Source organism: Saccostrea echinata, unplaced genomic scaffold (genome assembly GCF_033153115.1).
Source record: "Saccostrea echinata isolate AGI-Se365-2 ecotype Australia unplaced genomic scaffold, CSIRO_AGI_Sech_v1 ptg000016l, whole genome shotgun sequence".
In the NCBI taxonomy this organism is placed as follows: domain Eukaryota; kingdom Metazoa; phylum Mollusca; class Bivalvia; order Ostreida; family Ostreidae; genus Saccostrea; species Saccostrea echinata.
In genome coordinates, this window is record NW_026889765.1 from 10,420,080 (window position 1) to 10,447,500 (window position 27,421).

A 27,421-nucleotide genomic window follows, 5' to 3' on the forward strand; every position below is an offset into this window, starting at 1 on the left:
GGGAGGGCGCCCCCTCCTTTTCAGAGTCTAGTATTTTGCTATAGTAAATTTTCCTTTAGATTCCGTTTGTCCCCCCCCCCCCCCCTTGTTTTAATTTAAGGTCAAGCAAATTCTAGGATTTGGACAGTAAATTAGCTTAATTTTTTTGCTTGTCAGATAATTTTGGGAAGTTGCCCCCCCCCCCCCCCGTTCAGTATAGGGTTTTTTTTTTAATTGTCAGATTTTTTTTTAGGAAGTTGCTCCACCCCACTTTTGAAACCATTGCTACGGACCTGCTTTTATCATTCTGTACTGTAGTTCTCAGCAGATCATTTGAATATGTATCCACTTAATCAAATCCAGTGGTGCATTCCTTTGGGTAGAATTTTTCACTTCTTACAAATAAGAGAAGTTTACTTGTCAGAACTTATGATTAACCAGAAATATTCAATCAATACAAGTTAAATGAGAATTAAAATTTACATATTTTATTTCAGCATTCAAACAGCATTCATGACAGTCATGGAACATCTCTAGCAATTCTTCAAACATTAGGGATTGCATACTTCCAAATTCTTCCTTAATATATCTAGAGACCACAAAAAAAAATACTCCCTTATAAATTTACCACTCAAAGTATATAGTATATGTATTAAGAAATCTTTCTGAAAAATTACCAAAAATACATACAATGCCATAAAATTTGTCCGAAGAAAATTTCACATGAACATTTACTTCCTGTGGAAAATATACACTCAAAGTTACAAACAATACATTGTAACGCCAAGTCTCTGAAAACACAAAACGACTATCTGTTCCACATATGATTTTCAATAGCAAAGACATAATTTACACATGGGACATGACCTTGTGAGCTACAGTTCACAACTGCAAAATGCCTTTATGCAGATGTATCTATATTAAACTGCACATATAATCATCCAAAAAAACTTGTTTCACACCTCGCAGGAAAAATGTATGAATAATGTGTGATAACCAAGCTCAAGAATGACAATTCCATATCAAACAATTGTGTGCTATATTAATGCAAATCTGCAAACTCATTTTTTGATATCAAGTTGTAAGCTCTGCAAGTATGCACTTATTATCACCAAGGTCAAATTGCTGCATAAGAAAGTGAAATGTTCATTAATGGATACAAATTGTTTGAATACTGTATTCTCCATATTAAACACCCTGGGCACTTGATAAATTGCAAAATGAGGCAGTCAACTCTGTCAATCTGCCTGATGGTCATTTCATATGGCATTTCAATGTTCTATCAAGTTTGAAGGTGGGACTTGCTGATTTGAAAGCTTTGATAAGGTAAATACAAGAGGCCCATGGGCCACAATGCTCACCAGAATAACTTTGGCCCTGCAATTTACAATCTACACTACCCAAGGATGGTTCCATATGAGTTTCAGCTTTTCTGGCCTAGTGGTTCTTGAGGTTTTTTAATGACCCCACCCTATTTTTGTTTTTTTCTTGATTATCTCCTCTTGTAAGGGGGTTTAGCACTACATTTCGATAATTTAAACTCCCTTTCACCCAAGGATGCATTGTACCAAATTTGATTAAAACTGGCCCAGTGGTTCCCGTCGAGATTTTTAAAGATTTTTCCTATATATTTCAATGTAAATCTTCGATTCCCTATTGTGGCCCGCCCTACCCCTGGGGTTATGATTTGAACAATTCAGAATCTACACTACCCAAGGATGCCTCTACATGACTTTCAGCTTTACTGGCCCAGTAGTTCTTCTTCAGAAGATTTTATAATGACCCCACCCTATTTTGTTTTTTCATGATTATCTCCCTTTAGAAGGAAGCTTGGCCCCATTAGGCAAACCTCGGCTGATTCCGTCACCTTCATCAAACCTCGGCTGTATGAGGAAACTTGATATGCATCTCCGCTTAACATTTGTGATAAGGCTACCTGTTTACCACTTAGGAAAACGTAACGCTTTGAAAACGATAATAAACATATATCTTATATACGTTAAAAATTTTCAAAAGCATTTAGGTAACACTAAGAATAACACTTACCAAGAAACAAGCACTTAGTATCTTTACATAATCACGTTTGTTAACGGATCGAATTCAGCACACTGTGCACATGTAAATGTAGGGCACAGCCATATTGCTTATAAAGTAGCTCCGGTTCAATGGAGGTTTGCATGATACAGCCGAGGTTAGATGAGGTACGAATCTGCCAAGGTGTGCCAAGTGGCTTGGCCCTTCACTTCAAGAAATTAAACTCCTTCACCCAAGGATGCTTTGTACCAGCTTTGGTTAAAATTGGCCGAGTGGTTCTTGAGAAGAAGTTGAAAATGTGAAAAGTTTACAGATGGATGGACAACAGGTATCAGAAAAGCTCACTTGAGCTTTCAGCTCAGGTGAGCTAAAAAGGGTGCCATTTTCCTCTGAAAATGGGAAAATATTTCCTGTCACTCATAGGGGCAGGATTGCTTGATAGGGAGAATAGGGTACTCAAACTGAACCACAACAAATATATACTAATGTTTAGGACAGGCATACACAACATCATACACACAGATGAAACAATTCCCACTGTAGGAAATCTGACAAAGGAATGCTTTTCCCTAAAGATAGCTTCTAATTACTATATTTACAGTTCTACCCAACTGTAGTTTGTTGGACAAATCTTAAATCGGAACACACCAACTGTCTGTGATTGACAAGACAGCAGCAGAAAGTGTTCAAAACCTTTTATACATCATAGTATCAAAGGACATGGGGCATTCTGCTTAAAAACAGAGCACAGAAAAGCTATCTGCTTCTTGGTTTCATGTTTTGGAATTGTCCAATTGATCATTCAAAAGTGAACAATAAATATACATCAAATCAATACAGTTACACAAAGCACAGTGCCTCATAATATGTACAGAAAAAAAAGCACTTCACAATGAGAGAGAGGCACAAATTAAAAGGAAAATGTCATGTATTGCAATGGCAGAGGTACATCAAAATCTACAAACCCTAACACTGACCAACTTAAGCTTTCTTACTTCGAAATTGGGCTACTGTTGGAAAAATTGATACACATCTACCCTCTTTTTCCATTTTAAATCAAACTATACATGTGAGGACAAGATTTTTTTCTATTGAAGCTAGTGTTTTAAAATTTTCCAAATAAATGAATCCAGAAAGAATCTTCCCACTAATAAAAGAACATATTTTATAGACAAATGAGAATTTTTGACTGCCATTGAATTCTATGTTTTTCTATTTTGCTATAACTTATCTGTTCGAATATAAAATTGGACAAGCCACTAATCCTGAAAAGAATAATCTGATAACAAAAAAAGGTATTGATGATTAACAAAAAACGAAAAAACGGAAACAAAAACAAGTATGGAATGGTAATGAAAAAAGTATGGGAAAACAATGATCTTAATGGATAAGGGACTTGACTATAACAGTATTATATGATGTTAACAGGTGTATATACAATACAATATCAAAACATATTTTTCTAACTTCTAAATTACCTTTCAATATGGGAACAAAAGAGACAACAAAATAGCCCAAATATAATTTTCAACAAATATATAATACAGTGAAAAAATGGCAAGATAAATATTCCATAAATAGGGATTTCACAATTTAAAATATCTAAAGTCATAAAATTGTCCTAGAAATCTTATACTACTTTAAGCAAATGCAAGGGAAAAAAAATTGCCTACTCAAATTTGTCTAGTTGCATTTTGAAAAATTAAGGTAAATAGTTAATATGTAACCCTAATCATATTTCACTTCAAGAAAAAGATGACTAATAACCTTGACTTTGAAACATGACATGAACATGCAAAAATTTTAATTATGGAAGAAAACATTTTTTTAATTTTTAACATGCAACTAATCTAAGAACTATAAAGGCTTATTATATCATGCTCGTTAAATTAGCTTTTTGATTCCAAATGTAATTTTGTTTCCTAATGACTACATAATTTATATATGTACTTTGTTTCTCTAATCTTTATATCTCTACAACAGACCTTTAAGCCTAGTGCAAAGTTTTTCATTGCTTACCATGACATTAATGTTTAACAGTCATAATCATTACATGCAGTATGATTTAATGTGACAAAAAAATCGATTAGGGATGACACACATATTAAAGACATTAGGACATATTTGCAAACCTTGCTGACAAAACACACTTTAAACCTGGTTCTTCCAGAATTGATGAACAAAAAATTGTGCATATTTACAGCACTTGATAGAGTTCAGGGTATCAGTCATAAGAGCCTGCATAAAATAGTTAAACAAATTCATTTCTGGTATACAGCTTTTCAAATGCTGTTTAAAATCCCACATCTTTTTAATCAAAGAATATTTAGATGCAAGTTATGTTTGTTGTGAAATGTAAAATCTCAAACATGTCTTAAAAGTACTAGAATCAGCAGTGCTTTTTAAACATGTTAACACATACAAGGTTATCCCACCTGCGTAAAACTTTTGAACTCCTGAAGATACTATGGACCAAAAAAGGCAGATTGTTTTAATAATCAAGTATCTCTGAAGTTTAAAAATAAAACTGTGAAAACAACAACAGAAACAGAAGAAACTTGGCAACAAAACCACAAAATGATAAAACTTTGGTAGTTAGTTAAACATCTGGAGTTGGGGGAGGGGTAAGTATAGTATTTTTTGTCTCACTAGACATGTCACCCCCAGCACCACAATCGCTATGCAAGTAGGTCAGCTGCCCATTAGCTGTAACAGCCTTACTGGGCATCATCACCCTTTGCATTTTGTGGCCATGTTTTACTATGATGGCAGGACTTGTATAAGGACGACGAAGGATAGAGTTGGAATTGCCTTTCTTGTGGTATGGGGCTACAGAGGCAGATACAGAAGAATATGTTATTGGTCCTTGAGAAGCAGCTGACACAGAGGGTTGGTAGGGAACTAAACTAGCAGGATATGCTCCCCCTATGTATTGGGAAGAGGGGCTATTAATGCATAGAGGACGAGTAAACACTGTTGAGGGTTTAGTTGGATCACTACCAAGGCTTCCGACAGAACTGTAGGGTAGTGCCATAGGTTGGAGCCCTGCTTGGGCCCCCATGCTGATCTGAGAGGTATTTGGAGGCAGTATTTCTGTGGATTCTGTCATGGCTACATTTTCCGTGAGGTAAGGGTGGGCTGTCAATATGGATGGCTCTATTGGCTTTGGTAGCAAACTTGCCTGAAATAAGTTGGGTTCAACTATAACATGCATTTATAGAGCTAACTCAAAACAATCCAGGAATTTCTAAAAATTTAAACTGTATTTTATATTTCCTCTTTTCCATCAATTTAATTTTCACCTTGATAATATAAATAAAACATTGATTTACATGCAGAAATTTGGTTAAACCTGAATTGTTTAAGTTGATCACTAATACTAGAACATGCACTGAACTAAACTAGATGGAATGCTGAACTAATCTAGATTGAATATTCAACAAACCAGACAAGAAAAGACCCATCCTCCCAATATTAATTCTGATTTTAATTTATAGGTATGCTTTTTTTCCAATTGTCTTGACACTCTCCATTCAGTTGCCATGACAGTCAACATGAGAAAAAAAGTAAAGATACATCAATTTCAGTAAAGTAGTAATTAGTTTAAAAAAAGCTGATTTTTCAGCAAATTGATTTTGAATATTTTAGCTGAAAAGGTGCAACACAACTCCAGCAAACCATAAGTAACTCAACAAGTGTGATGAAGGAACAGTCACATAGCAACAAGAAACATTCCCTCCCCCATCAGATTCTTATTCAATCTTCAAATTAAGCAGGTAATCACATGAATATCAAAACTTGAAGAAATTTCTTTATAAAGGATAATATTGACATCTAAATTAATTAATAATTTTCTTTTAACACACACCAAAAAATAAATAAGTAAAATATAATAATAGTAAAAAAAAAAAGGTTTTTTTTTCTCAGATAAATTCACAGAAAAAGACATGCAGATTGCACTCGTATTGTCAATCTTATCATCTTGTCAATCTTATTGAAATGATGCTTCATGTGGATTTTCTGTTTGGCTTCAAAATGTTTATCAAATCTGATCTTCAAAAAAATGCATCAAAGACATCTGCATGTAGAACCATTCAATGATTTCCACTAAAACACCATAGCACTTGAGTGAGAATACTTTGCACCAATTTAATTTTTATCTGTAGAGTATGTGTATAAATTGTCAACAAGGTTTGCACAGACAAAACATTTTACGAAAACAAGTAGCAATAGTCATAAATACCAAAAATGCCCAATAAAAATTGATGTTTTATTACATGCATTAAAATCATGATCTTTGGATTTATAATAAAAACAAGACATATTCAGATGAAGTATATATACTGATAAACTCTCCAATCCAGCTGGTTTTCACCCTAAAATTTCTAGTTCTCCAATTTAAAAATTCCACAATTATAACATAATAAGATTATCTTAACAAGCAGAATATCTTCACAAAGTTGTCTCTAGTTTTGTCTCTCCTCTCCCCTTAAAAAATTCATTTCAAATTTTTTTTGCACACTCTTAACATCTGGAACAGCTGAGATTTTTCACAAATTTGGAATGGCTTTTCTGTTATCTTTCAAAAAAAAAAAAAAAGAAGAAGAAGAAGAAAAAGAAAGAACATGCATAAACCAGCTATAAACTTGCTTTTGCATGCTTATCAGTATTATTAATCCTTTTGCAAAAAGTTTATCAGATCAAAGCAAAACTTCCAAGAGTCAGCATGCATACATGGGCATTAATGCCCTGAACTGGTGATTTTGGAATTACTTCTTGAGGACAGCAGTAGAGGGGGCGACAATGCGATAGGTGAGAGCAGAAGCTGGCAAGGAGGCAGATGGATAAGCCAGCAGGTAGTTGGAGGTGGCCGACTCTTCTATCTACAAAACAATCTCATACTCCTAGTCAAATGTTCTCCTCAATCTTCTACTCATGACGGTACAGTAGTTTGCAAGATTTATACATAAATAACATGCAAAATATTCAACTCTTCAATCAGAAATAGTTTTAGTGTAATTGCCATCATAGTGAGCAAGCATTACATTCATGCAGCACTAAACAATTATCCATATAAAGAGGTCTTTTCTACAAGAGCTGCCACTGGAGAATAATGCAAGGGATGCATTCTATTTCCAATAATCAAACTACCATGCCAAGAGTCCACTACATCACACTTGTCAAGGTCATTATGTCAGCTGAAAGCTCTGGCTACTCAAGTTAGCTCAGAGTTCTATTACAAACTTAGCTCAAAATTCAATTAGGAACTATCAATTAAAATATGAAAATGTAAGGAAAAGAAAATAAACTGTTGTAAAAACTTTGGTAATGGAAGCCCATGGATTTCTTACATAGTCACTACTATGGATAACAAAAAAAAGCATTTCTAAAATAAGCATTTACATTAATTCGCACACATGGACAGACTACAATTTGCTATTTATTCACTCTCACTCATGTAAAAAAAATCTATTGAAAAAATCACAAGAAATGGAATGATCAGAGCTCTAGAAGGGGCATATTTCCTTCTTTCTCAATGTATTAAAATAAAAATATATGTCAACCCAAAATATTTACAAAACCCCCTTTGCATGTTAAATTGTTTGCAGGTTATGATGTGTAAACATGCTACAAAAAGAATCTGGTAACCGGATTCAGATTTCTTTTCCATGAAATGAAATTAATGCCAGTAACTTAAATGAAACTGAAACTGCTTCATCTTAATTATGCACAATAAAATGTTTTCTTCACCAGATTTGATACTATGTCAAATGATACTCCACTGCAATCTTTTGTAAATGAAATACTCCATTGTTTACATGTATGGTGAGATTACCTCCACTGCTTGCTGGCCGTCAGACATCAGGGTGGGGTCAGCATGTTCAGTGGGATAGGCATGAGGTGGGGCTTGGGCGTACATCAATTCTGGTGAGCCATGCATGGCTGTAGCATAAATATAACCCGGTGATCCAGTTACTGCCTGTTGGGGGCTCTAAAATGAACAGTGTGTACAGTGTTATAGTTTTTACATTCACATATATTTTCTATCAAATAATTCATTGCATGTAATTGTAGCACAGAAGAAACCAACTGCAAAAAATTTGCATAATTGCAATTAATCAATTGTACACATAACTCTACAGGCCACCCTAAAACAATGGGTCATAAAAACTTTATAAAAATTTCATGTCCAACGATGTTATCACGATTTGTCACTATGATCAAAACAGAAATATGTCAACTTTGACAATCATTGCAAGCCAAAGGTTTTCAGTCCACTATACTCCCCATAAACCCTTGGCATATTATGATACTAAAGCTGGCCAAATTAGTGATATTTTCTTGGCATAGATTTCACTTCTAAATTTCAGCCAATCAGATTAGTTTTTGAATTGTAACCCTGTATCCATTGTACAGGAAATGTAAGTATACACAAAAGCCATCTGCACACTGTTGTTTTATGTGATGTAATCCAAAGAACTAAATGAATATATTCAGTGAGAATCGAAATCAATGCTAAATCAGACAGCTGTGTTGAAGGAATTTTAATCAGTAATATCTTACTATAATCCCCACACCATATTAGCCTCTCTTGGTCTTTGAATTACATCTAATGTACTTATTATGGTATATTTGTCTCATTTTTATTCACCTTTTATTTACAAGTCTACCAGATTTTTAAAAACTATGGAAGTATTTTTCATATCTTATATTAGAAATTCTTGTACAGTTCTTTTACTATGATCGTAAGTGAGTGAAAAAGGGGAATATCTTCTCTTATAGCAGAGTAATATTCCCATATGTGATCATAATAGAGGTCCACTCTAACTCAAGAACCCCTGTCTCAGGGACCATGAATTTTGGAAGAAACATTCTTGCTCATCAAAACCATGCACCTAATTCCTCTGCTAAATACTTTGGGTTTCAAAAACAAAGAAGAAGACTTTCAAAGAATTAATGCATTTTCACTATATGATCAATAGGGCTCCTCCCTTACACCAGAACCCCTGACCCAGGGGACATGAATTTCACAATTTTGGGAAAAAAGCATTCTTAATCACTATAATCATACACTAAATTCCTTTTCTTCTATACGATCAAAAGAGCCTTGTCGTAACTCCTAACCCTGGGGCAATGAATGTCATAATTGTGGACGAGGCGCCCTTGCTCATCATAACCATGCATTTAGTTTGTCTGCTTTATATACAGGGAGAGAGATTTTTGAAGAATTTTTTTTCATTTCTCACTATATGATCTCCCTAACACCAGAACCCCTGACCCTGGGGGCCATGAAAATCACAATACTGGAAGAGGAACACTTGCTCATCATATCTATGAACTTAATTTGTCTGCTTAATATACAGGGGTAGAGAAGGTTTTTAAAGAATTTATTCCTTTTCACTTTCTCCAAGAAATTCACAATTTTTGTTCCCCTTCAGCCATAGATGCTATGTGCCAAAATTGGTTGAAATTGGTACAGCAGTTCCAGAGAAGTTTAAAATGTTTAAATGTTGAAGCACAAAAATGGACAAAAAAACAAAGCAATAGGTCACTCAAGTGGCTCAGGTGACCTCAAAATCTTGTCAGAAAAGTTACATATAATGGTATACTACCTGTGGAGTGCTCCATCTCCATTGTCCAGTGGGTGAGGTCCACTGTGGGGTGGTCTAAATAAAACAGTCAACTTATCATTATACAAGATCACAAAAATGGGTTACACATAAAGTCTGATGTAACAGTAGGTTTAATAAACAAAAGACCCATGGGTCAACAGTCGCCTGTCACAATGCATGATTTTACTTGCATATTAATTTGACCTCTTTCACACTAGGGACAATGGTAAAAACAAACATGAATATTCAACATACAAGAAAACTTTCACATAAGATTCACCATTTCTGAATCCTGAAGTTTATTTAAATGACTCCACATTATTAATACTATTTCTTAACCTTCTTGAATAGGGATTTGCCCTTTCATATGAAGACAAGAGGCCCAAGGGCCTTAACGGTCACCTGAGTACGAGAATTAAGAGGATCCATAAACTGATAAATGAAGCTTTGTTGCAAAAAAGCAAGAAAAATAGTACAAGTAAGATCAACAAAATAATTGTTCTAGTATCTATATATCTGTCCCCCATTTATCACTATTACCATGCAGACTTAACAAAATGTCTATTAACTCTCACATTGACCTCACTTGGCCTTTGAAGAACATATAAAAAAGATAAGTTTTTTTTTTTCATTTTTATTCATGTATTATTTCCAAGTCTACCTGATCATTTAGACTAAGAAAGTACTTTAAGTATTATACAATAAATGTTCTTGCATAATTCTCTTATTCTATTAACCTTTCAAATACATTATCTACAGTGAATGGCAAAGGGGAATAACTTCACTCAGTAAAATACAAATTAATAGAGTCCTGGCCAGGACCAGAACACTTGACTAAATGGTCCAGATGTTCAAAATTCTGGTAAAAATACCCTTGCTTATTAAAACTTTTTACTCTGTTTGCCTCCAATATGCCCAGGAGCAGAGAAGATCTTCAAAGAAATAATGCATTTTCACTATTTAACGCAGCCCTACCCTAACACCAGAACCCTTGATGCACGGTCATGAAATTTACATATTTGGAAGAGGTACGCTCATCACATAACTATGCAATAACATGTAGTTGAAGATTTTCAAAGAATTCACCCATTTTCACTATATTATCAATAGAGCCCCCCCCCCCCACCCCCCACCCACCCCTCACAGACACAACAGAACCTCTGGGACCACAAGTTTTAAAAATTTTGTAAAAGCATCCTTGCTCATCATAACTATACACTTGCTTCTTTGCTTTATAAACAGGAGTAGAAAAAATATTTTAAAAGAAATTATGAGTTTTCACTATATAATCAGTAGATCCCCCCCCCCCCTTTCACCAGAAACCCTGACCCTGGGGAAATGAATTTCACAATTTTGGAAGAGGAATTCTTGCTTATCATAACCATGCACTTCCATTGTTAAAATAATATCCATGAGCAGAGAAGAAGATTTTCAAAGATTTCATGCATTTTCACTATATAATCAATAAAACCCCGTCCGAACACCAGAACCCCTGACTCTGGGGCCATGAAATTCACAATTTTGGAAGAGGCAGCCAAGCTCACCATAGCTATGTACTTAGTTATTTTATTTAATACCAAGGAGCAGAGAAGAAGATTTTCAAAGAAATAATGCACTTTCACTATATGACCTATATAGCCCCATCCTAGCACCAGAACCCCTGACCCTGGGGCTATGAATTTCACAATTTTGGTAGAGGGCTCAATGCTTATTACAATCATGCCAGCAGTTTGACTGCTTGATGTCCAGGAGTAGTGAAGAAGATTTTTAAAGACTGCATTAATTTTGGTGGTTTTAGCCCCACCCCTCAGGGCCCAGGGGGGCAGGGACCATGAAATTCACAATTTTTGTCCACCTTCACCTATAGATGCTATATTCCAAAATTGGTTGAAATTGGTTGAGTGCTTTCAGAGAAGAAGCTGAAAATGTTTAAATGTTAATGCACGACACACGCCAACGGATAAAAACGAACAGCAATAGGTCATCTGAGTGACTCAGGTGACCTAAAAATTGAATCCCCTTCATCCAAGTGGCATATATCACTCAAGGATACTTTGTGACAAGTTAAATTGACAGAATGGTTCTTGAGAAGAAATTGAAAAGGTGAGAAGTTTCACCATCACAGATGAAGGACAACATAGACAACAAGAGGCCCAAGGGCCTTAACGGTCACCTGAGTATAATACAACTATTTTAAGGACGCATAGAGTATAAAATGAACTGAAAGGTGAAGCTTTGTTGCCCAAAAGCAAGAAAAATAGGGTGATCATGATCAACAAAATAATTGGTCTTAATACAGGTGACTCTCGATGGCTCGAACTCCGATCTCTCGAAGTTCTCGATCTCTCGAAGTGAACCTCCGGTCCCGTTTTTTTCCTCTATATAACTAAGCAAATTTACTTCCGATCTCTCTAACTTCCAATCTCTCGAAGTTCTCTATCTCTCGAACCAAGAACTGGGTCCCGTTACACACATTTCATTGTGTTTTACTCTCTATCCCTCGAAGTTTTGATTGCGTGTGTGTACACGCCAATCAAGCGTAAAATTAATGCAGCTTGGACTTACCTGGATAACAGTAAACGCCTGGGGCTGGCATGGAGGTGTTAATTCGGTGTTTACATAGATGCCACTATACCTGTGAGCATCCGAGTGTTGATATTAATAATTAATTGGTTATAATTGGTAAATTATAAACGAATTGATTCACAACTTATTTTTGCAGCGTGACGAAAATTTTTAGAAAATAATTTAAGAGGCGTGTCAATAATTTTCCATAGATTATGAAGTAATTATGAGTGTACATAAACCCAGTATGACAAACATTGCACAAGAAATCCTATCTCAAGAATTAAATACCGATTTAATACGAGAAATCTGGTAAAGTACCCGATCAGGCCCGGGGGGTAGCCACACCAACGATTGCTATTCAGGTTTTATGTAATCATGAAATGAGAACAAATAAATATTGAAACTTAAAGAGATCGTTTTATTTATTCAAAATACGATCATTGTTGTTGAAATCAAGTGAACTACCTGTAAAATACAAATGAAAACATGCAATGCTATTATCAACATATACTTTCGGTATTCATAATAGTAGAACAATGATGATCAGAACTGAAAATTCCAGATTTTATTCACTTTCTATCTCTCGAACCCCTCGATCTCTCGAACTTTCTTGCGGTCCCTTGAACTTCGAGAGATCGAGAGTCACCTGTATTCATTAACAGTTCATAAATTAGGTTCTAATCTGTTCCCCATTTATCACTATCACCATACAGTATATTAACAAATTATCAATGCTTCTGTACTATTTTAATCCCTTGTTGAAATCTCTTACATTGACTTCTCTTGGTCCTTGATGAACATTTAATAAGACAAGTTATTTTTGTCTCATTTTTATTTATCTACTACTTACAAGTCTATCTGATCATTAAAACTATAAAAGTACTTTTTGTTTTATACAATAAAAGTTTTTGCATAATTCTCTTATTCTATTTACCTTTCAAGTACATTATTAACAGTGATAAATTTTCAAAAGTAAATGGCAAAGGGGAATAACTCCTCTCAGAATGCAAACTAATAGAGCCCTGGCCAGGACCAGAACACTTGATCAAATGGTCCAGATGTTCAAAAATCTGGTAAAAATTCTCTTCCTTATAAAAACTTTTACTCTGTTTGCCTCAGATATGCCCAGGTGCAGAGAAGATTTTTAAAGAAATAATGCATTTTCACTACAGATTCACTATATTATCAATAGAGCCCCCTCCCCCCCTTTCTTAAACACCAGAGCTTCTGACCCTGGGACCATAAGTTTGCTCATCATAACTAATCACTTTGTTTATCTGCTTAACTCTAAGGAGCAAACAGGATTTTTTTTAATAGAATTAATGCATTTTCACTATATTATCAAGAGCCCCACCCTCACATCTGACCCAGGGGTCATGATATTCACTACTCTGGAAGAAGCACTCTTGCTCATCATAACTATACACTTAGCTTCTTTGCTTTTTTAACCAGAAGCAGAAAAGAACATTTTCAAAGAAATTTTGCTTTTTCACTTTATAATCAATAGAAGCCCCCCCCCCCCCCCCCCCCCCCCCACCACCACCACTACCAGAAGCCTTAAACCTGGGGTCATAAAATTCACAATTTTGGAAGAGGCATCCTTGCATATCATAACAATGTACTTAGTTTGTTTTAACAATACCCAGGGGCAGAGAAGAAGATTTTCAAAGAAATAATTCACCTTCACTATAGGATCTATATAGCCCCGCCCTAGCACCAGAACTACTGTCCCCAGGGCCATGAATTTCACAATTTTGGAAGAGGCATCCTTGCTTATCATAACAATGTACTTAGTTTGTTTAAATAATACCCAGGAGTAGAGAAGAAGATTTTCAAAGAATTAATGCATTTTCACTATATAATCAATAGAGCCCTGCCCTAACATCAGAACCCCTGACCCTGGGGCCATGAAATTTAAAATTTTGGAAGAGGCACTCTTGCTCATCATAACTTCATACTTAGTTACTGTATTTAATACCCTGGAGCAGAGAAAAAGATTTTCAAAGAATTAATTCATTTTCACTATATAATAAATAGAGCCCCGCCCTAACACCAGAACCCCTGGCCCTGGGGCCATGAATTTCACAATTTTGGAAGAGGAACTCTTGCTCATCCTAACTATGTACTTACTTACTTTATTTAATACCCAGGAGCAGAGAAGAAGATTTTCAAAGAAATAATGCACTTTCACTATATGATCTATATAGCCCCGCCCTAACACCAGAACCCCTGACCCTGGGTTTGACTGCTTGATGTCCAGGAGTAACGAAGAAGATTTTTAAAGATTGCATTAATTTTGGTGGTTTTAGCCCCACCCCTCAGGCCCCAGGGGGGGCAGGGACCATGAAATTCACAATTTTTGTTCCCTTTCACCCATAGATGCTATATGCCAAAATTGGTTGAGCGGTTTCAGAGAAGAAGCTAAAAATGTTCAAATGTTAACGCACATCGCACGACGCACACCAACGGACAAAAACGGATAGCAATTGGTCACCTGAGTGACTCAGGTGACCTAAAAATAGATAGCAAGAGGTCCACCTGAGTGTCTAATGTAACAAGAGGCCAATGGAACACATCACTCATCTGAGCACTTTGGCTACAGAAAAGCAGAAAGCGGTTCAGTATTGAAAAGTTTGAATATATATATGACACACCTCCCAGAAGGGCAGGGGAGGAGGTTAAGATTTAAACAAACTTGAATCTAGACTACCTAGGATGCTTCCATATAAATATGACTTATCATGACCTTGTTGTTCCTGAGAGGGAGATTTTTAAAAGATTTTTCTATGTATTCTATGTCAAATTTTGATTGCCCATTGTGGCCCCACCCTGCATCCAGGGGTCCTGGTTTGAAGGAATTTGCATCTATACTACTTCATGCTTGCATTTGAACATGACTAATCATGGCTTTACTGTTCTTGAGAAGAAAATTTAAGATTTTTTCTATGTATTTCATAAAATATGATCAGGCATTGTGGCCCCACCCATCACGGGGGGTCATGATTTGAACAATACTGAATCTACACTACCTGAGGATGCTTCCATATAGACAGAGCTCCCACTGGAGCGAAAATATTTTTCACCACTTTTCGCGATGAAAGGAATTGCATTCTTACATCTCGAATCGACTAGTGTATATGCTAAACACTCCACTCCACTAATAGCACTATCTCAATTTGTTTATATCACAGGCATTGTTTTAAAATTGTAAAATTTAAAGTTGTATCCACTTACAAAATTAATATAGTAATTATTTTTACATTTATACAATTAGTTTGATACTGATATTAGCCAACTCTTGACAGTTGATGTCCTCTTGTTCATAACATTTTTTTTAGCCCGGGGGGAGGGGGGGGGGGGGGGTACAGACTTAGTAAAGATATATGACATTCTTTTTAAAATGAAAAAAAAATATAATAAGTGAAAATTTTAATCATATCAACAATTTATTGTGAAAAGAAGTAATTAAAATCAAGTTTAAAACTTGGCTTAATTTAACAACTTGGACACTGGGTTTATGCATGTAAATTTATATAATTGAAAATAATTCAGCGTAATTGACAAAAGTATTGTTTTGTTTCCAAGCCAGTACCTCTTTTACTCTTTGTCAGTTTATGGTATAATGAACACACTATTTTGACTTTAATCAGGTAAAATTAGCAGCCATGCTCTGCAATTTTCGTCATGTTTTCCTACTTTCGGTTTTAAAAACAATCTATATAGATCCAGATTTTATTTATTAAAATCTTTTATTAACTAACTGCATCTCCCATAAACACTTTGTCTTTCCTTGTTTAATCCATCTTATATTATTTTAAGTAATTTTGTATCCCCATACCTCCAGACTAGAGTTACCTAGTCAGCTGTGTGCGTTCAAGCGAGACATTATTTCCTACATGTACATTGTTTTGTAAGTCTCATGGAGTTTTCACACCCTGAATTCACACGTCTGCTTGCATTGAATAAACAAAGGGGCTAATCTGTATACATTGAATAAACAAAGGAGATAGCCAGGAGTACACACACTTTTGTATGATATATATTAAAAAAAAATTCATTTTCGCCACTTTTGGAAAAAATTCGCAATTGGTGCAAATGACAAATCACAGCTCGAGCCCTGCATATAGATATGACTAATCATGGCTTGCTGTTCTTGAGATTTTTAAAAGAATTTTCCCATGTTTTCCTACATAAAACTTCGATACCACCATTGTGGCCCACCCTACTCCAGGGGGTTATGATTTGAACAAACTTAAATCTACAATACCTGAGGATGCTTTCATATCAACATGACTAATCATGAGTTTGCTGTTCTTGAGAAGAAGACTTGTACAGACTTTTTCCTACATCATGTATATATTCCTATGTAAAACTTTGATTCCCCGTTGTGGCCCCATCCTGCCCCAAGGGGTAATGATTTGTACATTATGTAATGAAGGTTTCATATAAGTTTTAACTTTTTTGGTCCAGTGGTTCTTGAGATGAATTTTTAAAAGATGCCTCCAATTTTTCACTAATTCTTAATTTTCTCCCCTTGAAAGAGGGCATGACCCTTCATTTGAACAAACTTGAATATCCTTCACCTAAGGATGCTTTGTGGCAAGTTTGGTTGAAATTGGCCCCAGTGGTTCTGGGACGGACAAAATGTGTTCAGAAAAGCTCACTTGAGCTTTCAGCTCAGGTGAACTAAAAAAGAAAGTGTTTGCTTGACAACTTACTGGTGGATATGTGTACTGAGGAGCTAGGTACATTGTTGGAGTCTGAGGGACCATCATTGCTGATAGGGATGCCTGAAGTGAGAAATGACATTTTTCACTTTCTATCAACACTGGATTTCCTCACTATATTGCAAAAAATATTACACACAAATATACACCCATAATCGGAAGAATAAGTTTGATCTTACTTACCTCATATGAACCCCTCATTATGGCCCTGAAGTGAGCCAGGGACACTATTTTGTATATTTTATATTCTTGATATGAGTACTTTATACTCTGTAGCTCCTTTCATTGACATTTTTCAGGTTTTTTAATAGGATATGTTCTGAATAAAAATTCTATCTAATTCAGAGCTCCAGATAATTTTTTACCTCAAAGTGTATTTACTCCCTGATTTTCAAATCAATGCAGATTTTGCTTTTCAGCAAAATAATCAAAAAGTATTTTTGTTAATCTATTGCTCTTTTGACATCCAATGTGATTTTCAGCTTGTTATCGAAATAAGCGTTTTTGAAAGAGGAATGTAAAAAAAGGACAGTTTCTGCATTTATCAATTAGGTTAATGAAAAATATTAGGTTTTGCTATATAAACTGTTAGCATCGATCGAGGTAAAAGTTTTTGAGTTACTCCCCGTTTGCATTAAAAGTTGTGTGGCGCTATTTATAGCAAAGGAGCCATGTGGAAAGCAAAAAAGCATTTATTTTCATACAATTAATAAAGGTTGTCGGTGGACTTTAGATGATATTATTGCTACAGAAAATGGTAAATATATAAGAACTGTTTAATAAACAGTGATAAAGGATAAATTAGACACCATGCATGTTTTTGCAGAATTTTGACAATACAGTCGTTTTACCGGTAACAAATCAGTTTGTTGTTACGTCTTGCACGCAACTTACATGGTCGAAGTTCCAAATGTTCTTGGTTGTTATTTAAATTGTATTTCTATGCTTTTCAAATAAGTGGTACCAAAATTCCCGAAATATGAATGGTACAGGCACAGAGATGTCAATTACAACATCTCCCTATTTTCCTAGTTTTGAATTGATTTTTCAGTATCGAATTGAGCGCCCTCTACTACTGCTGACCCAATAAATAAAATCGGCGAGTCGAAATTATTGTTGAAATATGCCTTCAAGAAAAGTCTACAAAGAGTATATTAACATAACTTGTTGATTTAAATGATTTTTTTTCTAAAACTAAACAGTATGAAAAATTTTGCATTTTATGATAAACTTTTCGTGATATGCTTTATCAAAATTAAATTAACCATCTCAAAGACATAATTTTCATGGAATACCTTTGCTTGTAATTTATTTTGGTAGTATTTTCACTTCTGTGAGCTTTTCGAGTTCTTGCATCCCATAAAACGACATTTTTCAAACTTCGAAAATTCATGATTCGAAACTAGGAAAACAACACGTGGTTAGTTTGGATGTTATAATTTCATTTTAAAGTCAACTATTATTTATTTTAATATTTAAACTAGTTACAGTTATCCTAAATATTGATAACATATTCATTCTGGATTAACAGCACACTGAAAAGTTTGATTTAGACGCATTTGTTCACACACTTTCGTTTTCTATGACTTGCACTTGCGCGTGTTCAAATCTGGGTCATTGTTTCAAATTGTAAATGGTGTGAAAAATAATCAAGCAGATGTTACAAAGACACAACACAGGGATAGAACATTCATCATTTTATTGTATTTACCTAGTAAGAAAATTTTAAACCCGTCACTATGTTTGTCAAGAATAATTAAATTAAAAAATATTCGATACTGGCAAATATTCGTTACTGGAAAAACGACTGCATCGACACGTACGCGACAAGAACGAAAATTTGGATGTTATATGAACAGTGGAAATCTGTAATATTTTCAGACAAATTACGAGTATTTAATATTCAAATCTTTCTCCCGAACTGGAAATCAGCCTAGGTTATTCCGAATACGCTTATAAATTAAAATTTCATCTTGACAAAAATTCAAACACTGAGCTGACCTCAATTCACATAATTAGTACTTGTATCATTCAATCCATCGTACATGTACGCAGTACTTTCGTAGTGTAATGCTTATTTATGATTGCTAATGCGTACGTGTACACCCTGTTTTAATTTTCAATGCGTATTTTGAAAAAATCAATGCATATTTCTGCAAATACGCACCTTATCTGGAGCTCTGTAATTTATAAACATTATCTACAATCTACATTTATCTTTCTCTGGCCTTACCGTGTTATGGGGATCATTAATCAAACAAATCTAAATCTTTCATTTCATCATTAATTGTTGTAGTGTTGCTTATCACATTTTTAATGAAAACACTGGTCATTCATGCTTTCTGTGAACGTACAGAACTGATTTGTGGCTGGGCTACAGGATAACCTCCCTCTGGGGCATGGAAAATAGCCATCCCATTCTGATATGTATAAGGCACTCCATTGGCTAACAGAACTGTTCCTGCGGGAATAGAGGCATCTACAAACCAAAAACAACCATTCACATTCAATGCACCACCATTTTCTTCATTTAAATGAAAACTCTATTCTATGATCACAATTTTGTTCCAGGTGTGAGAACTTGTATAATATACTGTACGTGTACATAAATTGGCATATTCAAAATTTAGCACAATCACTGGGTATGGAGTTGTTGGGGAAATCATGAATTAGCGCTATACATGTCCGTTCCATATATTGTATTTATAGAAGATTTCTTAGCAGTATTCATGAATAAGCGCATCGTTGTCTGCGCAAAAGCCGCTAAAATATGAAGCCCGCTTTTTAAAGTACACATACAGTATTCTTTGTTTATAATTCTTGTACTGTATTTACATGACAGACATTGTAATGAAATTTATATTTTTTTTTGCAAAAATTATCCAGGAAAATTTAAACCCATTTTTCAGATCCTTAACCTTTTATTGTTAATATACAGATGCCTGTTCAAGGGTAAGTTAACGTGCTGTTAAAATTCCATTGCTGTGCATTTAGTTCACATCAACCTGTTTAATAAGCAGTGTTATCAGCCTATCACCATTTTCTGTGACTTTTTATTATAACAAAGTTAGTGTACATATTACTCAACATACACTTCATCCATTAAAACTATATCACACTTTATCAAGACAACAAAAACTGGCACTTGTATAGCAGAGTAATCCAGAGACTTTGTATAACAATACTCCAGACTTATCTGTTAACATGCAAACAGCCAGACACCACATCACTTACAATACAACAAACTTCAGTACACATGTATAGAAGACTCGTATGATATGCACTAGAACAATAATTAACAAAGACAGATCAGCTGTTCTTGTCATATATATGCAACAATGATCCTACATACTCATTCTGGTTGAAGGTAAACTGGAATCATTTAAGATTCTTTGTGTGTATGTGTGTGTGTGTGTGGGGGGGGGGGGGGGGGGGGGAGGGGGGGTTCCAGTAATTCTTGACAACTTGACTTTTGTTCACAAAATACTTAACTCGAGTTCCTGAAAAAAAAAAAAAAAGGCCTTGAAAGGAGATGGGTGAACATGACGAGCGATAAGCCTATAGTGTGACAAACATGAAGATGAAAAATTAAATTTCAATTATATCAAAATTTTCCTTGATATTTCATCTAACATTAAAATATACTTTATGTAAAATCTCTACAATTTGCAAAAATCCCTCAAAGATTGAAATTATTTGCCTGTGAAAAAATAGACACACACTGAAGCGGGCAAAAAGAGTCATTTTCTCATACTATAATACTATTTTTCGATATGAGTGGGTCTTCGCTCCACCTTTTTGAAAGTAAATCCTCAAAGTTTGCATAAAAATATACATTTTTTGGTTACCAAAAATATGGAGCAATGACCCACTATACCTTAAAAATATACTTTTATGACATAACATTAGCATCTTTTTGAGAAATAATTGAAGTCCATTAAGTCAAGGGTCATATCACAAGCATGATTTAAATGCCACTGTTCGTCAGGACTTGTGTAGTCAAGTGGTTAGCGTGCTAGTCTCGAAAGAAAATGATACTCAGGATTTTTATTGCAAGGGTTCCAACCCCATGAATACTACATTAATTTTTTTAATAAAAGAATAAATTTTGACGAGAAAATTTTCCTCAGAAAAGTTTTGTTTATCACAATTTCATAAATTTCAATAATGAGAACTTTACTCTAAATATCAAATTCACAAACTGAGCACGAATTTTTATATATCTGAAGCTATAGGCTTTCTGCTCGCTATGTTCGCCCATCTCCTTTATTACAGTCATTCTTGAATTATCCCCATTTTTACAAAACGCCACCTTTTTAGGTATGTCTTTCCAATTAAATTAAATAATCTTTGTTATGCCCCCCCCCCCTCCCCACAGCTAAGTGCCATCTTGCTTCCATAGCAAATGTGTTTTGAACTGTCAATTAATTACATGTGCAGTTCTAGAGGGGAAGAGTGGTCCAGAACCCAACCCCTGTTAAAAAATTTTATGTAAAAGTAATGAAAAATAACCTTGGGGTTGACCCCCCCCCCCCCTTTTAGGAAACATAGACTTCTCTTAAAATGGGAAGGAGAGTCACAAATCTTAAGGAAAATGAGTTAGGAAAGTGGAATGAACTTGCTCCAAACCCTTTCACCTGGTCAATCATCTGAAAAATGTAAGTCAAATCCAGCACCTGAAGCAAATGTGGTAGTGTACATCCCTAGATGAATTATTCATGCAAGTTTAGTCACCCTAAGACTCAAAGTTACTTGGGAATGGACCTGTTCCATAAATTGAACTTGGTCACTCATCTTGAAAATGGATGTTTGGTCACCAGTTACTCTGGAATGGAATCTGCTCCCAAAACCAAAATAAAATTTAAACAGGGACAGGGATGCTGACTGTATAAACTCTATAAATTTATTGTCACGGTAAGCTAAAAATCATTCTTCCATGACAAGAGCTATTCCATTAATTTCTGCAAGGAAAACCCCCTATTTCTGACACTTGGATTAATGAGCACTGCAAACATAATAAGACTTTAGAAGTATAGATGTATTAAAAAAAAAACATAAAGAGAATGTACTTAGCAATCATTTATAACTACAGGACATGCAAACATCACATTCATCAGGATGATTCTGGTAAATTGGACATGCTCCTTAAACACAGATGAAGCTCAAGACCTTTGTATGCAAACTGATCATCATTGTGCAACTTCAATTGTTAAAGACATACTGATCAGACCATGCACTTAGTCATATAAATAAATCTGTACCTAATGTATCCGTTGTCAGCGAATCAACGCCTGAAACAAACATTCTTAACAATGTATTATTAGTCATGTGGCTACTGTTTAAACAGTCTTTGTCAAATACAGAATTTCATTTACCAAGAACTTTTCAATCCCCAACAGATTTGGAAACTAGTACTAGAGCATTATGAATCAAAAATCTAACAATATCAAAGTTCACAAAAAATTAGAACAAGAAATTGCTAAAGACAATATGGCCGGATTGCGAAGTATTTACAGTTGGATAAATAATCTTATTTATGACCAGTTCTAAATTGTTTGCTCTATAGATGGGGAAAATAGATACAGAAATATATTCCCCTGCAGTTTCTTATTTTTAAACTAATTTAAACAGAAAACTCAAACATACACTATTGTATTAAAAAATGCTTTATCCATTTTGTATTCATGTACATGAAATTCAAAGAGGATTATTATAAAATGTTTCCCAACAGTGGTTTTAAACTCATCAAATATCTCATTTTCACTGTCGAAGGTGAAGGCTTAGGTCAAGCTCTGCTGTATCAAGATCATTTTCTTCTTCTTTCAATTTGCAAGTTATCTTTGGTCATCCTCAACAAGGATGTTTCACACCTATCTCAAGTCAAAATTAACTTCAAACAAACTCCTCTTCGATTACTTAGTTTTTAAGATTGACAATCATACTCTGATTGTAGGTAACAGTTGAACAAAACATCACCATTACAACCTAAAATCCAGACTTTGCTTCGCAATCCGACCAACAAAATGTATTTTGAGAAAGACTGCAACATGCTCTGTATTATTTTCAAGTAATTGTACAGTTAAGTTCTGAAACAAGGACAGGAATTATCAATGCCATGTAGTCCAACTGAAAAATGCACAGAATTTTATATTACGAAGGTAAACCATCGTTATCAACAACTACAAAGAATTTCCCCCAAAGAACATTGAACTTATTTCACATCTAAACTCTACATAAATTACATTGTACATTTGAAATTTTTTTTTAACAATACAAGTGTTACAATGAATAAATACACTGTAACTCTACGTAAACAATTTTTTAAATTGACACTTTTTTTTTGAACATCAGATATCCTGGAGATTTGGAAATTTTGGGAGTCAATTTTGGATGCTGTATTCAATTTTGCAACTCTGGGGGAAAACCCATACATTAAACACTAAAACTCTATTTATAGAACTTGGTCCTGCATGTGCACCTGTCATGCTGAAATAACAATAGTGCCAAAATACTGAACAGTAAACATGGAACATGTTGACAGGCCGAACAACAAGGCTGTATCTACCTCACACTGGTCAATCTGAAAAAGTCAACAACACCTCAACACGCAGAACACCTTTACCAGCTGAGATCATGTGCTGAAAACACCCCCCCCCCCCTCCCCATATCTCCTCAAAATATTTTTCTGTACTTCTAACCAAAAAGCTTCTATTCTTTAAAAAGAGTCGTATGCCCCTTGTAAGATTGGCCTCTGCTAGTACATTTCTCAATATTACAAAATTTTCCTTGTTTGACAGTAAAGTACTTTGTCTGTACAGCATACAGAGATTTTTCCATGTTTATGTTGTATGCCAAATACTCAGATACTGTTTACCTCCTGTTTAAATCACACCAGTGGTACATCATACCTTGATCAATTGTCAAAGCTACAAATCAAATTTCCTTTTACTTTTGCCTTATTTCTTATATATTTTATGGGAGTACTTAATATCACGAAATGATTTGTATACATCTTATTACAAAAATCTAAATTTGCTTGTGGATCGTTGAGGCAGTTTTCACATGTATTTCAACAGTTATATTAAAAAAGAAGCATTTGCAAGTGGTGCAACAAGGTCAAGGTCAAATGGTCAAAATTAATGGTGCCCAAGGAAAGGCCTTCTCCCAAGAAATACACAGGTGAAATATGAAGCTGAAGTACCAATCCTTCAAAAGTTGTGACCAAGGTTAAAGTTTTCCAAAAATAGGTCAAACTCAAAGGTCAAGGTCAAAGTTGTTGGTATCTGAAGAAAGGTCTTGTCACAAGGATTACATATGTGAAGTATGAAAGCCCTTGCACCAAACCTTCAAAAGTTATGGCAAAAGTTAAAGTTTTCCAAAAGTAGATCAAACTCCAAGGTCAAGGTCAAAGGGTCAAAGTTGTTGGTATACAAAAAAAGGTCTTGTCACAAGGATTACACATGTGAAGTATGAAAGCACTAGCACCAACTGTTCAAAAGTTATGGCCAAGGTTAAAGTTTTTCAAAAGTAGGTCAAACTCCAAGGTCAAGGTCAAAAGGTGAAAGTTGTTGGTATTCAAAGGAAGGTCTTGTCACAAGGATTACTCTTGCGAAGTATGAAAGCCCTAGCACCAATTGTTCAAAAGTTATGGCCAAGGTTAAAGTTTGGTAAAATTTTGCAAAACTGGGTCAAACTCCAAGGTCAAGGTCAAAAGGTCAAATATGGTGGTACCCAAAGAAAGGTCTTGTCACATGGAATACACATGTGAAATAAGAAAGCCATACTTCCAACCAATCAAAAGTTATGGGCAAGGTTAAAGTTTTTGAGGACAAACAAACAGACAGACGGACGGACAGGGAAAAACTACATACCCCCGAATCTTCAATACGGGGGCATAAAAATTAATGTTTCTCATTAACTATAAGGTATCATATTCATAAAACCTGAATGGGAAAAAAGTAATTTTATTTCTTTTGGTTCAAAAATGTTTTATGTACATTAAACTTCAAAATAACAGGTGTGATACTGAAGTGCACATGATGGATACCTGTTCCTGCAGATCGAGGACCAGTGATTATGCCAATACTGAGCATATACAGAATGAAGTCCTGTAAAGCAATTTCTGAATAACTAATTTGCCAATCCTGGTTGAAATCTATGAATATCATGGTCTAACAATTATATACTTAATCTAAACCTTCTATTGACACTAATATTACACAGCCTTAAATATACAGGCTCTTACGAAAGTGCTTGTATCTTGAGAATTTTAAACTTACCATATGCTCTCGGCAACACCTGCTGAAAGTAAAAAAGAACTACACTCAAAAATGTAAAAGGTTTATGAATTTAAAAATATTCAATTTGTTAACTAATGAACATTTTCACAATAAGAGAGCAAGTGGCCACAATGCTCAACTAAATCTAACTTCTCCTGACATATATATATGAATGAAACCCCTATCATTTTATGTTTACATCCATTGAATATTTCCTCCTTTATTTCTAATGAAAACCACTTCCCTTAATCAAACCAGTTAGATTTTTCAAGGCTACCTGTCTGAAACATTTCTTAGGCCTAAAAAAATTAATAACTTGGTTCTCAGGCCCACCAGCATCTCATTCAACAATGTGCATTACCCATTTTTATCCTCAAATGAATAAAATAAAATTTCTCTCATGCGCTCATGTGGTGCCAAAAAAAAAAAAATCCCGAATTCCCGACCGCATTTTGACTGTATTTTAGAAATCAGTAAAATGTTTGACAAACATCAAGATGATCCAGACTATCAGCCTAATTAAAAATCACAAATATGGTCATCGAGTTAACAGGATAAGGTGTTGAGATTAAGAATCGTGATGGCATTGAATTCAATGCAAATTCATAAGGGAATGACTGTAATACTTTCATGGTACAAAATGGGGGTTTTTGAAGGTTTTTCCATGCTAGAACTCGATCAATAATGCTATAAAAGCTGGCTCCCTCAACCTCGGAACTTGGATGCAGCAAGATTTGCAGATTTTATTTAGTGTGGATAAACCAAAGACTGATAAATTTGACAATGTTTAATAAAATCATAACAGCGTTTTTTCCTTATATAACTGGTACCGATAAACGGTACCATTTCCAATGCCAAAAAACATTAATTTTTTACCAATTCTGAGACTAAAAATTCCCAATTCAACTTCCAAGAAACAGACTACGATGACATCATATTTCTTTTTATATGAAACATGTACAAGTTGACTAATTGTTTCACTTCTGCTTAAATTGAAAGTAGAGATTAGTCATATGGCGGGACCTGTGGTGTAGACAGCATAGTGTCATACATTTTGACAAATTGAAAGCATGAAAATGCTAAAACAGGGGACATTGATATGAAAAACAATAAATGCTTGTTGTTTATTCTTTAAAACACGGAGTAATAGGTAATGAGGTTGGAATAAATGCAAAATACGTTTCATTTGTTTAAATGACAGAAAATTCTCCTCTGTTCTACTTCGATGCAATTTTCCCAATTGAACCGATACCGGACCCTTTCCCAATGGGTAGAAAAAAATTGCTGCATAAGCACTATTTACAGTGCTGAAACACTTTTAGATCAGTTGTGTTACGTAACAATTGACCAGATGCATCACTAAGAATGTTGGGTTCTGTAAGTTTAACATGTGTCTGGTTTTTAGGATGCCGTCGTTTCATTACACGAATCATCGGTACTTCTGCTTCACTTCTGCTTAAATCGAAAGTAGATATTAGTCATATGGCGGGATCTGTGGTGTAAACAGCATATTGTCTACACATTTTGACAAATTGAAAGCATGAAAATGCAAAAACAGGGGACATTGATATGAAAAACAATAAATACTTGTTGTTTATTCTTTACAACATGGAGTAATCAGTGATTCATTTTGATGTGCGTCCTGCGTAAATTACGCATAAATTTTGCTCAGGACGCATTATTTCAATAAATGTGCATCCCAATGGACGCATTTAATTTGTAAAACGAAAGGTATTATTTTAAATTATTTCGGTATAATCTGCTTCAAAACTTCGCCGATTGCATCATATTCACGTGCTAAGCGATATGCATGAGCGATTTTAACAGGTATAAGATTGTCAACAACAGGTCAGATTTCACACTTCACTGTTAAATTGCAGTTAACAATGAGTCGATCGTCAGAAAAAGAAAGTTCAATTTTGTCTGCTGTGGAACATTTCTGAAGCGTATACTATACCAGTTGTATACGTTTGTATTTTAGCTGTACACACGTAACCTGAATAATTTCAATTTCTTCCTTAGAAGCTATTAAGTATTTGATCATTCTTCTCTCAGGTTATTTTTTTTTAAAGAAAATTTTCTTTACTTCATTTAATAGAACAACTGGTCTGCTTCTGTGCATTTTCTGACAGAATTTTGTATAGGGCAACAAACTATATGTGAAATCGTATGTACGATCTAAAAATAGAACCAAGGTGTACAGTTGACAATATATTATTTA

The 27,421-nt window shown here is 34.7% G+C and overlaps 1 protein-coding gene across 8 annotated transcripts in view; it reads right to left on the bottom strand.

Annotated features, from left to right (window-relative positions):
• Positions 1-451: 451 nt before the first annotated feature.
• The window catches only part of LOC133188422 (protein boule-like), a 49,827-nt gene continuing 22,857 nt past the window's right edge, over positions 452-27,421 (bottom strand). For 2 of the 8 annotated variants that reach the window (XM_061323844.1, XM_061323841.1), the window contains exons 6-12: positions 25,201-25,219; positions 22,183-22,212; positions 19,276-19,400; positions 16,913-16,984; positions 9,627-9,680; positions 7,850-8,005; positions 452-5,194 (exon numbers count right to left, since the gene is read on the bottom strand). In XM_061323844.1, coding sequence (XP_061179828.1) covers positions 4,613-5,194; positions 7,850-8,005; positions 9,627-9,680; positions 16,913-16,984; positions 19,276-19,400; positions 22,183-22,212; positions 25,201-25,219 — 1,038 coding nt within the window. In that variant the 3' untranslated portion in view covers positions 452-4,612. Of the gene's footprint in view, positions 6,897-7,849; positions 8,006-9,626; positions 9,681-16,912; positions 16,985-19,275; positions 19,401-22,182; positions 22,213-25,200; positions 25,223-27,421 lie in introns of all 8 variants that reach the window. The other 6 variants (XM_061323843.1, XM_061323840.1, XM_061323846.1 and 3 more) reach the window with 4 other exon arrangements.